Here is a 17,306-nt window from a genome sequence, read left to right as displayed (position 1 = left end):
GTGTAAATGAGGGTGGTTACTGTGTTTATTGTGGGTTTTTTATTTTTATTAAATATATGTGGTGTTTACCAGGGTGTTGTGGTTTTTTTAACATTTTTTTTTGTGGAACTACAGGTCCCAGCCAGCCAGCCAGGGATGTCAGGGCATGTTGGCACTGGCTGCTGTGGGTATGCTGGTGCTTGTAGGTATACAAGCAGCAGCATGCCCACACTATTTTGGGCAACCTGGCTGGCTGGGACTTGTAGTTCCACAAAAGAAAATGGCGTCTGTTTGCTATTTTAACTCTTTATCTCCGTATTACCCTACTACCCACAGCCCAGGGGTAGTAGGAAGAGCCCTAGTGCTATCAGCACTGGGCTGGGGGTCTCTAGTGGGGGGCCCGCTCGTTTTTTTCGGCGGACCCCACTCCCTAGGGAATCCAGCGCGGGGCTGAACAGTCTAGGGTTGGTTAGTCATTATGGCAGGGGGACCCCACGCAAATTTTTTCCCCGATTTTCACGGGACCAGCACTAGTCAGGCAGCACCAGGTTTAAGCAGGAATAGAGGGGGAACCCCACGCTTTTTTTTTTTTTCCACTTTTATCTATTCTTTACTGTTTTGACTGCTGCCGGAGCTCTGACAGGGCAGTGTAACAGTGATGTGTTTGACAACACGCTGCTACAACACAGAAGAGTTAGCTAAACGCGGGAGTGTTTAGATCGTAGCAAATCGCCAGAGATGACCAGCGATTTTGAAGATCTGGGTCAAAATCGCAGCTTGATACATTTGTTTTTTTTTACTAAAATCGCGGGTAAACACTCGCGATTTTCCGCCATTTTAACACGCACTTTGATACATTTACCCCTAAGGGTCAGGTCAGTGATAACATCTTCTTTAAATCTACAGGTTACTAACAAAACTGTTCCAGCTATGGGAGTAATGGGTATAGTGCTACATTACCCTTTGACTAAACCTGCAGAGGTTACTATCGGGCCCCTGCATACCAAGCATTCATTTCTCTTGGCTGCAGAGGCTACAACTAACCTACTGGGCAGGGATTTATTGCGCAAAATGCGATGTGTCATTTACTGCACCCCTGATGGTGTATTTCTAGACATACCAGGGAAGGTTGCACATGAGGTACAGGACATATTAGACACCCCACAAAGGTTAATGCTGCACTCTACCATTCTAGAACAAAGTCCATCTCAGGTAGAGGAAATGTTAGCCCAAATACCAGGTTCCCTATGGACCAAAGATGGCCAGGACACTGGATTGATGGCAAATGTAGCTCCTATAGGGGGGTGGAATATAAATGGACAAGATTGTCCCAGGGGTTTATTGACAGCCCCAGTATCTTCTCCCAGGTGTCAGGCTGTAGGCCTTACTGAGGACTGCAATGAAGGAGAACACTAACCGGTATTAGCGCTACTGAACTAGCAGGTGTGGAGTCTAACGTACCCCTGGTATTCGCCAGTGACTCCTGCAAGGAGGTTTGAACTTCGTTGCACAGGGCACGCAGGTCGCGGTCCTACTAGCCAGTTGCCGGTGTAGTGTAAAAAGGTCAAACGGTCCAAGTCAAGCCAATCGAAATGCAAGGTACAAAGGAGAATCCAGAAGAGTAGTCAACAAGCCAAGGTATCAGGAACAATATGGGTCACTCAGATAGACAAGCCGGGTCACAATGGGAGGGAAAAAACACTAGGAGAATGGTCAGGGAAGCCGGGTCACAACAGGGAAATCACCAGTAGAATACTAGAGGCAGGAACCTGTTACTCTGGCACCATAATGGCGCCAGAGCCAGGTTCAAATAGGGCAGACTAGGCAGTGATTGGAGGAGCCAGGAGGCGGCACGCTGCAGTAGATGTAGCGTCCCGTTGCCAGGCAACGGGGCGGAGCAGAGCGCATGCGCCCGACAGGAGGCTGGGGCGGAAGCCGCAGCACGTCTGTTACTAAGCAACAGAGCGCTATGGCCAGGAATGTAGGCGTCCGTCCCCATCTGACAGGGAATCAGCGGTGACGGCACCGGACACCAGGTCTTACATGTTTACAATCCTTCCAACCAAGCAATGGGTCTGTTCTAATTCAGTATGTAGATGATTTGTTGCTGTGCTCTGATTCGCTTATGTCATCTGTGCATGATACTAAACTGTTGCTGCTTCATCTCTCACAGACAGGACACAAGGTAGCGAAGGATAAACAGAGCGGGTCTTCAGAATTCTTTCTACCTCGAATTCATCACCCAGAGAGGTTTTGATGGGTGGAGGGGAGACAGGTTCTTTGAAAAATTCGTTGAGGACTTGAGGTTTCAGCAGGGAGATGTGAAAAGTGTTGTGGATCCTAAAGGAAAGAAGGTAATGAGAGCTTGTAGGAGACAGGGTTAATGACTTGAGATATAGCAAATGGACCGATAAACCGAAGAGCCAACTTCATGGAAGGAACTCGAAGTCGGAGGTTGCGAGTAGCCAGCCACACGCTGTCTCCCACCTTCAATACAGGAACATTTCTTCGATGGCGATCGGCAGCTGTCTTATATCGTTGCATAGACGTAGAGAGTGTCGGTTGAGTCTTGGCCCAAATTTGCGGGTACAGTAGACACTGGAGCCTCTGATAAGAGAGGAGGTGTAGGATGTCTTCCATAGACAATGAAAAAAGGGGAATAGCCTGAAGAAGAGTGTAAGAGGTTATTGTGAGCAAACTCGGCCCAGTAAAGGAGGTCACTCCAGGAAGCTTGATACTCTGAAGAAAAGCATCGCAGGAAACACTCCAGAACCTGATTCACTCGTTCCATCTGTCCATAAGTCTGGGGGTGGTAGCCAGAAGAGAACTTGAGTTTGACCCCGAGTTTGGTACAGAAGGCTCTCCAGAATTTAGCCACAAATTGTACTCCACGATCAGAGATAATTTGTTGAGGACATCCGTGGAGACGGAATACATCTTTTAAAAACAGATTTGCGAGTTCAGGAGCAGAGGGAAGGTCTTTACATGGGATGAAGTGGGACATCTTGGAGAAGCGATCTACCACGACCCAGATGGTATTGTAGCCGTGGCTTAGAGGAAGATCGGTGATGAAATCCATTGTGATGCTGATCCAGGGGAGGCAGGAATGGGAAGAGGAAGTAGAAGACTCTGGCTAGGAGACATGTGACAAGCACATACGCAGCAAGCCGACACAAACTTGCAAACATCCAAACCAAGGGAAGGCCACCAGTAGTATCTGGAAAGGAATTCTTTAGTCCTCTTGTAGCCGGCATGACCTGCGAATTTAGATTCATGTGCCCAGCACAGTAGCTTGGGATGGAGATGTGGATCTACAAAGGAGCGTCCAGGTTGAGGAGAGACTGTAGTGGAGTTCGTAAGTGCTACTACTTGAATGGGATTAAGAATGGTCTTGTTGTCCGAAGGAGCCAGGGAATCAGTATTATCAAAAGATCTGGATAATTCGTTGGCTTTGCAATTTTTTGAACCAGGACGAAAAGTAAGAATAAGTTTGGACCGGGAAAAAAAAAAAAAGAGACCAGCGAGCCTGGTGAGGATTGAGGCATTGTGCCTCCTGGAGGTAAGTAAGTTTCTTGTGGTCTGTCATCACAGTCACGGAGTGTAATGCCCCCTCAAGAAGGTAGCACCATTCTTCTAGTGCCATTTTAACAGCTAGGAGCTCCTTATCTCCAATCCCATAATTTAATTCACAACCGGAAAATTTATTGGAGAGAAATCCACATGTCTCCAAGGAGCCAGACGAAGATCTTTGGGACAGGACAGCCCCAATTCCTACAGAGAAGGCATCAACCTCGAGACGGAAAGGTCTCCCTTGGTCCAGTTGTTTGAGAATGGGAGCAGAAATGAATGCCTCCATAAGAGTCTTGAAAGTCGTTATTGCGTCTAGAGGCCATGGTCTACAGCAGGCTCCTTTGCTGGTCAAGGCCGTAAAGGGACTGATGATGGAAGAAAAACCTTTAATAAACTGGCGGTAGTAGATGGCAAACCCGATGAAGGGTTGAGTGGCTTTAAGATCAGCGGGTAGTGGCCAGTTGAGGATAGCTTTTCCTTTCTCCGGGTCCATTTGGAGACCAGTACCAGAAACCAGGTAACCGAGGAAGGGGACTTTAGGACATTCAAAAAGGCATTTATCCAGTTTACACTATAAATGGAGTGTTCTCGGAGACGAGAAAGGACAGTTTTGACATGAAGACGATGAGAGCGTAGATCGGGAGAGGATACTAGGATATCGTCCAGGTAGACAATCACAGAGTGGAACAGGAGATCCCTGAAGATCTCGTTGACGAAATCCTGAAAACGGCAGGAGCATTACAGAGCCCGAAGGGCATCACCAAGTACTCATAGTGCCCATCATGAGTATTGAATGCCGTCTTCCACTCATCACCCTTGCGAATGCGTATCAGGTTGTAAGATCCTCTGAGATCAAGTTTGAAGAAGATCTTGGCACCGCGGATGTGGTTGAATAGTTCCGTAATAAGGGGGAGAGGATAGCGGTTCTTGATAGTAATTGCATTCAGGCGACGGTAATCAATGCAGGGTCTTAAGGAACCGTCCTTCTTTTTCACGAAAAAGAATCCAGCACCCGTGGGAGAGGAGGATTTCCTGATAAAGCCTCGCAGAAGATTGTAAGAGAAATACTGTGACATGGCACTTGTCTCAGGTAAAGATAGTGGGTAAACTCTATCCTTGGGGATAGTTTTACAGGGCATAAGTTCGATGGGACAATCCCACGCACGACGTGGAGGTAGGCTCTCAGCGGCAGATTTGCTAAACACATCGAGGAATTCTATGTATGGTTCCGGAAGCTTATATTGGGAGAGAAGAGACAGGCAAGGTAAATGGGTAGGTGGCTGCACCTTAGAGAGGCATCTATCGAAACAGGAAGCACCCCAGGAAGATACCTGGGCATGAAGCCAATCAAACTGTGAAGAGTGAGTCCTGAGCCAGGGCAAACCCAAGATGATGGAGTTGACAGACTGAGGAATGATCAGGAATTTAATCCACTCGGGGTGAAGAACCCCTACCTGCAACCGGACTGGACCAGTGATACAGGGGATGGAACCATTGCTGACTCATCTGCGGTGAGAACCAATGGTTGCGGCAACGGATGAAAGGGTATGTGGGGCTTAGACACCAGAGTGGCGGAGATGAAGTTCCCTGCAGATCCAGAATACACGAAGGCAGAGCATTCCAGAGAGATATCCGTAGACTTGAGGGTAACTGGCATCAGGAAGTTGGTATCTTTAAGGGAGTAGGGAGTATGGAAACTGGATCCTAGGACAACCTCCCTTCTATTGCCTAGGAGGTAGAGTTTCCCGGCCACTTTGGATAAGTTGATAGGAGATGACCGGACTCTCCACAATACAGACAGAGGCGGTTCTTAATCCGGCGTTCTCTTTCATCCCGGGATAGACAATAACGACCGATCTGCATAGGCTCTTCAGCCGAGAGAGCCGGAGAATGGAAGCCAAGCGAGCAAGGTGGCGGCCTTGATCTATCTCCAGAGAATGTTTTTGTTGACAAATGTCCACTTTGATGCTTAGTGAGACAAGCTCATCCAGTTTGGTAGGAAGATCCCGGGAAGCGAGGGCGTCCTTGATAGGATCAGACAACCTCTGCCAAAAAGTAGCTGTCAAGGCCTCATCTTTCCACTCTAGTTCAGAGGTGAAGGTACGGAATTGTACTGCACACTGACTGGGCTCATCAAATACTTTCTGAAAATTTTCGATAAATATGGTGGAGTTGTGAAGAAATATATCATTACGCTCCCATAATGGGGAGGCCCAGGCCAGGGCCTGTCCGGTGAGGAGGGATATAATGTAGGCTACCTTGGCTCTCTCAGAAGAGAAATTCTCCGGTGCAAGTTCAAATTGGATGGAGCACTGATTAAGAAATCCTCGACATCCCTTGGGGTTACCATCATACTTCTCAGGAGTAGGTATCCGTAAACTCCTGGAAGTAGCGGCATTCGCACTAGGAGGTGGTGCAGCTGGAGAAGCTGCCTGGTGAAGATTCAAGGAATCCAGGTGGGATATCACACCTTGTATACAATGAAGGTGTTGGTTAGTCTGGTTAGACTCTTGCTGTTCCACTCGCTGGCCCAAATGGAGGAGGAGGTCACGAGCAGAATGCTCCCCAGAGCCGTCCATCATGGCCACAGTAAACTGTCAGGTTGTAGGCCTTACTGAGGACTGCAATGAAGGAGAACACTAACCGGTATTAGCGCTACTGAGCTAGCAGGTGCGGAGTCTAACGTACCCCTGGTATGCGCCAGGGACCCCTGCAAGGAGGTTTGGATTTCGCTGCACAGGGCACACAGGTCGCGGTCCTACTAGCCAGTTGCTGGTATAGTGTAGAAGGGTCAGACGGTCCGGGTCAAGCCAATGGGGAATGCAAGGTACAAAGGAGAATCCAGAAGAGTAGTCAACAAGCCAAGGTCGCAGCAACAATATGAGTCACTCAGATAGAAGGATGGTCGACAAGCCAGCTCACAACGGGAGGGCAAAAACACTAGGAGAATGGTAAGGGAAACCAGTTCACAACAGGGAAATCACTAGTAGAATACTAGAGGCAGGAACCTGTTACTCTGGCACCCTAATGGCGCCAGAGACAGGTTCAAATAGGGCAGACTAGGCAGTGATTGGAGGAGCCAGGAGGCGGCACGCTGCAGTCAAGGTAGCGTCCCGTTGCCAGGCAACGGGACGGAGTAGAGTGCATGCGCCCAACAGGAGGCTGGGGCAGAAGCCACAGCACGTCTGTTGCTAAGCAACAGAGCGCTACGGCCAGGAATGCAGGCGTCCGTCCCCGTCTGACAGGGATTCAGCGGTGACGGCACCTGACACCAGGTCTTACATGTTTACAATGCTTCCAACCAAGCAATGGGTCTGTTCTAATTTAATATGTAGATGATTTGTTGCTGTGCTCTGATTTGCTTATGTCATCTATGCATGATGCTAAACTGTTGCTGCTTCATCTCTCACAGACAGGACACAAGGTAGCGAAGGATAAATTACAGCCATGTCAGACCAAGGTTAAATACTTGGGACACTGTCTCACCCAGGGGCTGAGACACCTGACAACGGACAAAATTCGGGCCATACAAAACATCAGATCTCTACACCTGGGATAGCAGTTTGTCTCTACTATTATTCAGCGCACTGTAAACGGACTAATAGCAAGTGGTTAACACACATATATAAATGTCACAGTAGTGCGTCTGATCAAACCTAGGTGCCACAGGAATAATCAATCCTTTGACATTACAAACTAGATCAGCTAGGGTATTTTAAACCATAATACTTAGTACCCAATAGCTTCTGTTTGGTAGCGCTGGTCCATGTATCTGGGAATGTTGATTTAACCCAGATAAAGCACTCTTACTCATTATTTGAATACCATATTCAAGATCAGCTATAGGATCGTTACCAAATGTATCTTGGTTAGTCATACCATTATAGGGAGACACTCACTCTATCTGTGATATAGATAAGGTGAATCTGAATAGACCTTACACTGTTAGTATTATTAATAGGTACAAATCCTATTTGTCAGCCAATTTAGGGATAAGACAGTTGATTTTTTGTGAACAGCTCTGTGCTATCATATATATGATCTGTCTCTCCCTCATTTGCGTTTCTGTCTCCCCTTTTGGATACTTAATTGGGTCATCCCAATATTTACTGTCTACCTATATATGACTATCTGTATGATACACATTGATTCGGATCCTATTTAGTCTACATCCTTAAATGTGGGTGGTGGGATTTGGACTAAACATAGGGAATTAATATATTCCTGCTATTATACTGGCTCCACTGTCTATGGTAGTATTTTATACACTTTTGCACTTTTTACACATTTATTTTTCTTTTTTATTTCACTTTTTTACCATGAGGATATTATTAATCTCAGTAGAGATATGTTTTGAAGGAACTATTATCAATAAAGGCATTTGCCCCATAAACAGAATAATAATAAAAAATAAAAATAATTATTGAGATATTGGATCACTTGATATATTTCTATTACGCAATTATTAAAGAGGCATTTGTCTTAAACATTAAACTCCATATTTCCTAGATTGGATTAGGAGTGCTCTAGCAATCTATTTCTTTCCTTTTCTTCCTTTTGTCCTTGCCCAAGAGTTAGTCTTATCCTCAAAGTGTGAGCATGTTACACAGGGCCGTCTCTCCCATTGGGCACAATGGGCAGGTGCCCGGGGGCCCTGCAGCCCAGGGGGCCCGTCGAGGCAGCGCTGCAAAAAAAAAAAATCCTGCCCAAAAAAAAAAAAGAAAGGAAATACTTACCTTGCGGTCAGCTGGCGATCCTGCTGGCTCCCTGGTCTCCTCTTCCATGCGGCGCTCGCAGTGCATGTCGGGCGTGACGTCATCACGCCCGAAATCCATTGTGGAGCCCAGCACTGAGGAGTACCCCGCACGCAAAACAGCATTCAGCAGGCAGCAGCAGTGACTGAAGAAAAGTGAAGAGGAGAATAAGCCGTTTAAAAGGTAAGTTAAGGGTTTTGGGTTTTTTATTTAAAGGGACGCTGACGGCTGAAAGAAAGTGATATATATATATATATATATATATATATATATATATATATATATATATATAATTACGTTGTTTTTTTTTTACATACACACATACATATACATATACATATACATATATATATATATATATATATATATATATATATATATAGGGGCCCCCTGTGCACTGCTTTGCTCGGGGGCCCATAATGTTGTTAAGAGGGCCCTGATGTTACACACACAGTGGAGTCAAAGCAGGCATTTGGGAATCCCGGATTTTGAAAAGCATTTAGAGTTATATTGTATGGAAGCTGATGGTTGTGCAGCAGGTGTCTTGACATAGAAACATGGTTGCAGACCGGTAGTTACAGTGCACAATTGGACACTGTGGCAAGATCACTCCCTACGTGTCTAAGAAGTGCAGCAGCAACTGCTCTTCTGGTGAGTAAGAGTGAGGATGTAGTATTAAGATCATGATTCAACTGTCTATAGACCACATGCAGTATGTTCTCTGTTACATTCAGCTCAAACTAGACATGTCTCCTCAGCAAAGTTCACAAAGTAGGAACTAGCCCTGATGGCACCTTCAAATATCCCCATCAAACAGTGGAATACTTTAAATGAAGCTAAATAATTACCATATGTGCCTGGAGATACGCAAAGGGTGGAAGAAGAAGAGACTCTAGCTGAGGGTGAGTTTTGCAGATATACTGATACACATGATTGTATGGAATATCTGAACCAGACTTTTACTGCGAGAACTGACATACGTGAAACCCACTTAGAAAATGTAGATTTTACATTTTACACAGATGGGTGTTGTCATAGAGAGACACAGGAGAACTATGTACCGGTTATGCTGTTGTAGATGATAAAGATGTGATACAAGCTAAACCCCTTGGCCCACCTCACTCAAGCCCAAGTGGTCGAACTCGTGGCACTAAGAAAAGTGTGTGAGTTGGCAGAGGGTAAATCAGCTAATATATACCTTGACTCTAGGTATGCTTTCAGGGTAGTGCATGATTTCAGTGTCCTTTGGCGTCTTGGAAACTTTATGACAGCGTCAGGCACACTAGTAGCACACTCATATCACATGAAAGGACTCTTGACAGCAATACAATTACCCAAGGCGGAAGCTGTCATCAAGTGGAAAGCCCGCACATACAAAGGAGATCCAGTATCAATGGGCAATAGCAGGGCAGACGAAGCTGCCAAGTGGGCAGCAGGTTTATCTATTAACATGTCAACTGAAAAGATGATGGTTTTCCAGACGACAAGCGCACAAAAATTAAATTAAATGTAAGATTTGTGTTCCCTACAGGAATAGGCGGTCTGGAAGACGAAGGGACATGGTCAAGAGTCCTCTGGACTCTTGAGATAGGCAAGGTAGACCCGTGACTCCCAGAGCATATTTCCCAGGCCTAGCTGAGGCAGCACATGGTCTGACTCATCTGGGTAAAGAGGGTATGTGTAAGCTAGTTAGAGCATACTGGTCTGCACCGGGCTTTTCTTCTCAAGCCAGTAAAAAGGCAATGTCTTGTCTTACTTGTTTGAGGAAAAATGTTGGGAAGACAATAGGAACTGAGCATCCCATATCCCTCCTACAGACGGATCTTATCAGGTAATACTAATTGACTTCATCCAATTACCACCTTGCAGAAATCTCAAATATCTATTAGTGTGTATTGATGTATTTTCTATCTGGATAGAGGCATTTCCAGCTGTCACTAATACTGCTGTTTTTACTGCTAAAAAAATTGTTCAGGAGTTTGTATGCAGATATGGTACCCAAGAATTATAGAAAGCGATAGGGGTACTCATTTTACTGGTGATATGTTTCAGAACATGTGTAAACTTATGGGAATTGATAGCAAACTTCATACTCCTTATCAACCACAAGCCAGTGGTAAGGTGGAAAGGATAAATGGTACCATTAAGAACAAACTGTGTAAGGTAATGGCTGAAACTTGATTGGCATGGCCAGAAGCTTAGCCACTAGTCCTCCATAGCATCAGAACCACTCCCAGACCTCCTCTTAATCTGTCCCCCTTTGTCACAGACAACCTCTTTTGATTATAGGTCCACAAGATGATTTAAAATGCAATAATGAAGTGAGTGTTCAATATCTCACAAAAATGAGCAGAGCTAAGACAACAGCAACAGAAACCCAAAATACTGTCAACTGGTGTTAGGAACCCCTCCAGCCGGCACAACACAACCCGGAGTCTACTCTGCCAGTCAGGTGTTCACTGGAGCCCCTGATGGTGGGGACAGACTGGGCTGCGGACTGACAGAGGGTCGTGAAGTGTGTACCGGCTGGGGAGAACCCAGGCAAGCGGCGTGGAATCCAAGCAGAGGTCAGGGGCCGGCAGCAGACAACAGTACCAGTATACAAGCTGGGGTCAAGGGTCACGAGCAGACAGGGAGGTCGGTATTCAAGCCAGAGGTCAGGGTCACGAGATTCACAAATCCAAACCAAGGGTCATACACGGAAAATCAGTAGCGGTCTCAGAAGACTAGAACAGGAACAAGCAGGTCAGCAGACTGGAGCACAGAAGCTATAACCGGCAGTGAGGCTGCAGACCTCACTGCCTTAAATACACAGGCAGACCAATCAGGGCTTGAGTGCACATTTGCAGGCTAATTGCCTGCTATACCGTTAGACAAATCAGAGCTTGCCCCTGGACCTACACTCAGGTGTAGGCTAATAAATAATATGCCCTGTTTAATCAGCCCACAGGCTGTGAAATACAAGTGAGCATGCGCCTGGCTACACAGCCTGCCGAGCGCATAACAACGGCCGGGTCCTGGCCGGAAGTGACGTCCCGGCCGTCGCTATGACGACCGGGACGCAGGTGAGTGAGTCGCGGCGGCTGGGCTCGTAACACCTGGAATGCCAGAAACAAACTGTCACAATATTGAACCTGGGGAATATGTCATAATCCGCAATTTCTTACGCTCAGTTTGTTTAATAGACTGGTTGGAAGGCCTGTACCAAGTGTTGATAACCAGCACCACATCTCTTAAAGTAGCAGAAAGAGACACTTGGGTTCATTTTACTCACTGCAGGAAAGTCAACTATCCAGAGAAGGTACAAGACAAAGCCAAGACTGACACCACAGATCTGTCACTCGTGAACCTGTTCCAGGAGACCTAAAGACTGCAGCTAGAGGGACGTTGTACAGGCTCATTCCAGCATGGAGTGACGGTTCCTTTACTCTTCTTTTTCCAGGATTTTTCTCATTTTTTTCTTTTCGGACATTCTAATCTTATGATGGTGGACAGATGATGGAGAATGGGTCCAGTAGGGATACTGATGAAGTGGAGTTGGAGGAGAAGTTGTTAGAACAATCAGTACAGCCTGTTGCCAAACTCAGTACAGGCGTAATGAAAAGGCCTGCTAATTCTGGAACTCAAAGACAGTGTGAGGGGCTATTGACTGAGGAATATTGCATCTGTAAGTACTGTGACTCCCTAGTTGAAGAGAGGTGCATCCAGTGATGCCAGTCCAATAGTAATTTGGATTTGGGCGGGCATTCCTTAGACGATTATCACTCCCAAGTGGGTAAGGTCTTAAACCAAACTGAGTGCTGGGTGTGCTCTCATGTGCCTCAGGGACAACATAATGTAGGATTAGTACCATTCCCACTAGACATCTCTAAGGTCCTCAAATTACGGGGAGGGAGGGCCATAGAAGGGAGATATAATATCACTAGGTCCCCTAGTCTAAAGCTTCGCCAATACTCCATAGATCAATCATTGTTATGTCTGAATTTTTCACATGAAAAGAGACTGGAGAATTGGGAAGCTGAAATACCTGATCAGACAATAGCTGGTCACACCGGTATTGATGGGAGACTCTCAAGAATACTGTGAAGATACCGGGTTTAATGTAACCCTCTGTGCCGCAGAGCTGTCCTACCCGGTACCTATCCAAGGTTCAAAATCACGCACGCAAATATCCAAAATAAAATAAACAAGTTTATTTAACAAAATGGTAGCACCAAACAGCAATAAACATCTTTAAATAAAAACCTGCAGCAAATAACTCTACACTCTGGCACAGACAACATACAGGGTATAATGAAAACACCTCACCAGTATCCTAGTCAATCTCTGGAACTGCTGTCTATCCATCCAGGCTTCTCCCCTCTCTCCTTTAAGGCTACTAGCAAGGAAGTGGTCCTGAGTCACTGTCACTCCGCTTTTGTCAGACACACGGCTCCCCAAGACCTGGAGAGGTAGATCAGGGCAAAGGCAGTACTCTAGGGATCGATTGTCCCTTTCCTGTCAGGGCAGAGATCTGGATCTCTACTCCAGCCTGACTTCAGCTATCACTGGGTAGTGAATGCCAATTTGCTGTTCTCTGGAGTTGGTATTTAAAAGCAGAAATGACCTTCCTTGGAGTTCCAGGACCTGCCTGATTGGTCCTTTTCTGTGTTTACCTTTTCACAGATAAACGTACAGACAAAGGGATAGCAGATGAGCCATTCTTGATATAATTAAGGATAGGTATTATTCTGTGGTTATACAGTAGAGTTTGTTTAAACAGCAGAAATCGCAATCCAGGCACATTACATTTTAAATACATAATGCAGTCCTCTGTAATTAAACATAGAGCTCTATCTGTGGACCTTTTCCCTATCTTAATACATGAGACCACCTAGTGTGATGTACATTCATACAGCACTGGTGGACAATAATTCTTTTGCCTAGGCTCAAACATGGACAAGTCTACAAGATAACAAAAACATGCTGGCAGACATTTTAACTACTTTCAAATAGAATATAGACAAGTTTAAATATGACTGACAAATATAGGGAACCAGAAGGCTAGAAAAAGAATATATTTTTATAGTCCACAGTTTGTGAGAAACGAGGTGCAGACTGATTAAGCTGATATTAATACCTAATTTCATCACAAATACCAACAACCTGAAATATTGATGGACATCATAGACGGGGGGCATATCAACAAACATAAGAGAGTATTCATTGGGAAAGTTTCTTTAGGCTATTGTCAGAATGTTATACATGCTGAAACTTGTCTTGAACAGATGGAGACATTAGGCATGTTGAGTTTTGTCAAAACTTTATGCAATATTATCAATGATCGTACTGTACTTTATGTCCTCCCAGATGATGTGTATTATGTTTGTGGAAGAAAGGCTTTCTCCAGGTTAACTCCGAGTTCCAAGGGTTTATGTTTTCTAGGTAAATTGGTCCAAAGGTTATGACAATTACACATGATGAAATGATTGATATTCATAGAACAACATTACCCCCATATGTACACACACAGTATGAACATGATTGTGGCAAAAGAAATATGATTCCAGGTGAACAACCTTTAGCTACAAAGTTAATTAGTAAAACTACAAGATTTCAAATTATGGAAGCATTATACCCCACCAGGATTGCCCTAAATTTTAAGTATATACAAGACCTGGCTAAATGCATAGCCAATACCGAGATGTATGACAACACTTTCAGATATACGGGTAAGGAGCTACAGGCTTATAAAAAGGAGTTAGTTCAACATAGATTGGTGTTAAATTATCTCACATCTATTACTGGTGGATACTGTGTGACTTTAGCCACCCAATTTGATGTCAAATGTTGCACATACATCACCAATAATACAGATGATCCCAAAAAAGTAATTGAACAAAAAATGGACGAGATCTTACAATTAAAATGTGAATTTTCGGAAGAGCCATAATTCTTCGTTGTATGGAAAAGGAGAAAAGGTAGCAGAATGGCTTTCATGGTTGATCCCTGCAAAATGGTTCTCAGGTCTAGGGGAATGGGTACAAGAAATTATCACTAGTATAGGTAAGCTGGTGTCATTATAGTAAATGACTTTTGTGTCAGATGTGTAGAAAGCGTTCTACAGAGGTAAATACCAAAAATGAGACTGTATTGATGATGATGATGTGACCATCATTTAGTCTACTTTGACCACAGGCTTCAGGACTGAATAACTGTATGCTGCATCCAGTGTGCTGCGTATGTATTCGCTGTACTTTATTTTATTTAACTGTTATTTGTTACATCTTGCTATTAAATCTCTTTTGTGCGTTGGAACCACACCGATCGCAGCGGACAATATTTATTGACAGCGACCAAACGAACATAACATCCCATTATAATCTGAAACTGCACAGGCCATATGCATAAAACTGTTATATCCATCTCCTCGCTGCTATGGTTTTTGACTGTTAAAGAGAGGAGTGATTGATACTCAGAGATCACAAATTTCTATGGAGAGATAGAGTGATAGTGCACACAAGGGTTTTGCAGACATGAGTTTTGGAGAAGGGATGAGGAGAATTAGAACATTAGAACTTCTATTATACTTGTTCTTACATCTACTTCTTTAACAGGATAGTGCGCAATGTCATTTCATTTCTCAAACATTTTGAGTTCTATTTACCCGAAGTTTATTTGTAATTTTTAATTGTTGTTTTTTTTTTTCACAAGGTATTTTGTATTTTAGGTTTAGTTGATCATTAAATCAATTAATTCCCACACAAATCAAGAAATACAAAGCAGGAACATATTACATCAAATTACCATACTGCATGCCTTTAGCCTAATAATGTTTCATGTAGAACCTAGGTTCCCAAACTGTGTGCCGTGGCTCCCAGGGGTGTCGCGGTGCTGTCAAAGGGGTGCCCTGGACAGGAAGAAGAAAAAAAACAAAAAACTTACCGATCCAGCGGTGCCTGGGACCCAGCATCCTCCTCACTTCTCACTGAATGCCGGGTGTGACATCATCATGCCCAACATATTCAGTGAGAAGCGGCAGGAGAGAGGATGCTGGGTCCCGGGTGCCACAGGATTGGTTTTTCTTTTTTTTTTCTTTTTTTTCATCTTCATGTCCACGGCAAGATACAGAGGGCGAAAGAGCGAGGATGCAGAGGGGGCACAGCGCGGATGCAGAGGGGGCACAGCGTGGATGCAGAGGGGGCACAGTGCGGATGCAGAGGGGGCACAGCGTGGATGCAGAGGGGGCACAGTGCGGATGCAGAGGGGGCACAGCGCAGATGCAGAGGGGGCAGAGCGAAGATGCAGAGAGGGCAGAGCGAGGGGGCGGAGCGTGGATGCTGAGGGGGCAGAGCGCGGATGCTGAGCGGGCAGAGCGTGGATGCAGAGGGGGCAGAGCGCGGATGCAGAGGGGGCACAGATGTGTGGATGCAGAGGGGGCACAGATGTGTGGATGCAGGGGGCACAGTGTGTGTGGATGCAGGGGGCACAGAGTGTGTGGATGCAGGAGGCACAGAGTGTGTGGATGCAGGGGGCACAGTGTGTGTGGATGCAGGGGGCACAGTGTGTGTGGATGCAGGGGGCACAGTGTGTGTGGATGCAGGGGGTACAGTGTGTGTAGATGCAGGGGGCATATTGTGTGTGGATGCAGAGGGCACAGTGTGTGTGGATGCAGGGGGCACAGTGTGTGTGGATGCAGGGGACACAGTGTGTGTGGATGCAGAGGGCACTGTGTGTGGATGCAGAGGGCACAGAGTGTGTGGATGCAGGGGGTACAGTGTGTGTGGATGCAGGGGGCATATTGTGTGGGGATGCAGAGGGCACAGAGTGTGTGGATGCAGGGGGCACAGTGTGTGTTAGCTGTAAATTATTCTTTGACAGAAATATAATTGAAAATAATACACATAAATCCAAGGGAAAAGAATATTTTTATATATTATTTTTGCATACAACTAAATAAGTATTTCTGTCCTGACCTAAATACTTATTACGTTTTTTTGACTACTTATAAAACGGGACTGCTCGGTAATTATTTTGGAGGGGTGCCTTGAAAAAATTATGGAGACTCTAAGGGTGCCGCGTACTGCAAAAGTTTGGGAACCACTGATGTGGACTATTGGAAAACCTGCAGTCTTCCGTGTTTTGATTTTACTAGGTTAATAAGTGTGAGATAGGCTCTCTGGTTACAGGGGTGGTAAAGCTTGGAAATTGACAGAAAGTGTACTTATTGTGTTAAGAAAAAATATGACACCTTTACTATAAATAAATAAATAAATAAGAAAAAGAATAAATACTTGTATACCGTTGTGTAATATTCCATGATTGGATAGTGGAGCTTGTTTCCTTTCCCTGCTTGTCCAGTTAAGAAACAGGACTGGCAGATATCCACCCCAAATTGTTTCAGACTTCGGTACCTGGAAGGCCAGAGGTAACCAAGTTAAGGGAATAATATGAGAAATATAGAGTGGACACTTTAGTCATAAGAGTTGTATAGTTAGCTAATAGAGGCATGACAAATGGCATACTTTCTATATAGCTAGGCTATGAAAATACTAGACAAAGAGCTGACTTCAAAGTAAAATAAAAAGCAGATTATTCACAGAATGCAAGCACCAGTCCTTTCTGCTTACAAATAAATAATTCCAGAAATTATAAAATACATTTAACAACCACAAAATCTGTAGACCTGCAATGCCTATTTATGTTAGCAACAGCACCTACTAGTCTGCCAAGTGCATTTCACTGTGCCCCCAAAAAGTGGTGGCTGACAAGTAGACGTACCCCTTTAATTTAAATTTTTCAGTTTTCTCTTACTGTTCAGTTTATCCTCATTTATGTCTTAAATTAATCGTGAGAGTGAGAGGACATTGGGACAGTTTTATTAGATGTGTGTTTGAAGATTTTCATCACATGTCATAAGTGTGCCTACAAAGGTACTTTCTGGCAATAGCGCAAATACAAGTGCAAAGTGTAGTGAGAAAACTAGCAGCTTTTGCAAGTAGCACACAAATATTTAACAGCTTT

The 17,306-nt window shown here is 44.8% G+C and overlaps 1 protein-coding gene across 3 annotated transcripts in view; it reads right to left on the bottom strand.

The window, feature by feature from the left end:
* Positions 1–17,306, bottom strand: part of DRP2 (dystrophin related protein 2) — a 280,136-nt gene that overhangs the window by 185,926 nt on the left and 76,904 nt on the right. For all 3 annotated transcript variants that reach the window (XM_075184671.1, XM_075184672.1, XM_075184673.1), the window contains exon 11: positions 16,585–16,696. In XM_075184671.1, coding sequence (XP_075040772.1) covers positions 16,585–16,696 — 112 coding nt within the window. The remainder of the gene's footprint in view (positions 1–16,584; positions 16,697–17,306) is intronic.

The sequence above is a fragment of the Mixophyes fleayi genome, chromosome 9 (genome assembly GCF_038048845.1).
Source record: "Mixophyes fleayi isolate aMixFle1 chromosome 9, aMixFle1.hap1, whole genome shotgun sequence".
NCBI lineage: Eukaryota > Metazoa > Chordata > Amphibia > Anura > Limnodynastidae > Mixophyes > Mixophyes fleayi.
The sequence above is the reverse complement of the archived record's forward strand: the minus strand, read 5'-3'. Positions and strand labels throughout refer to the sequence as shown.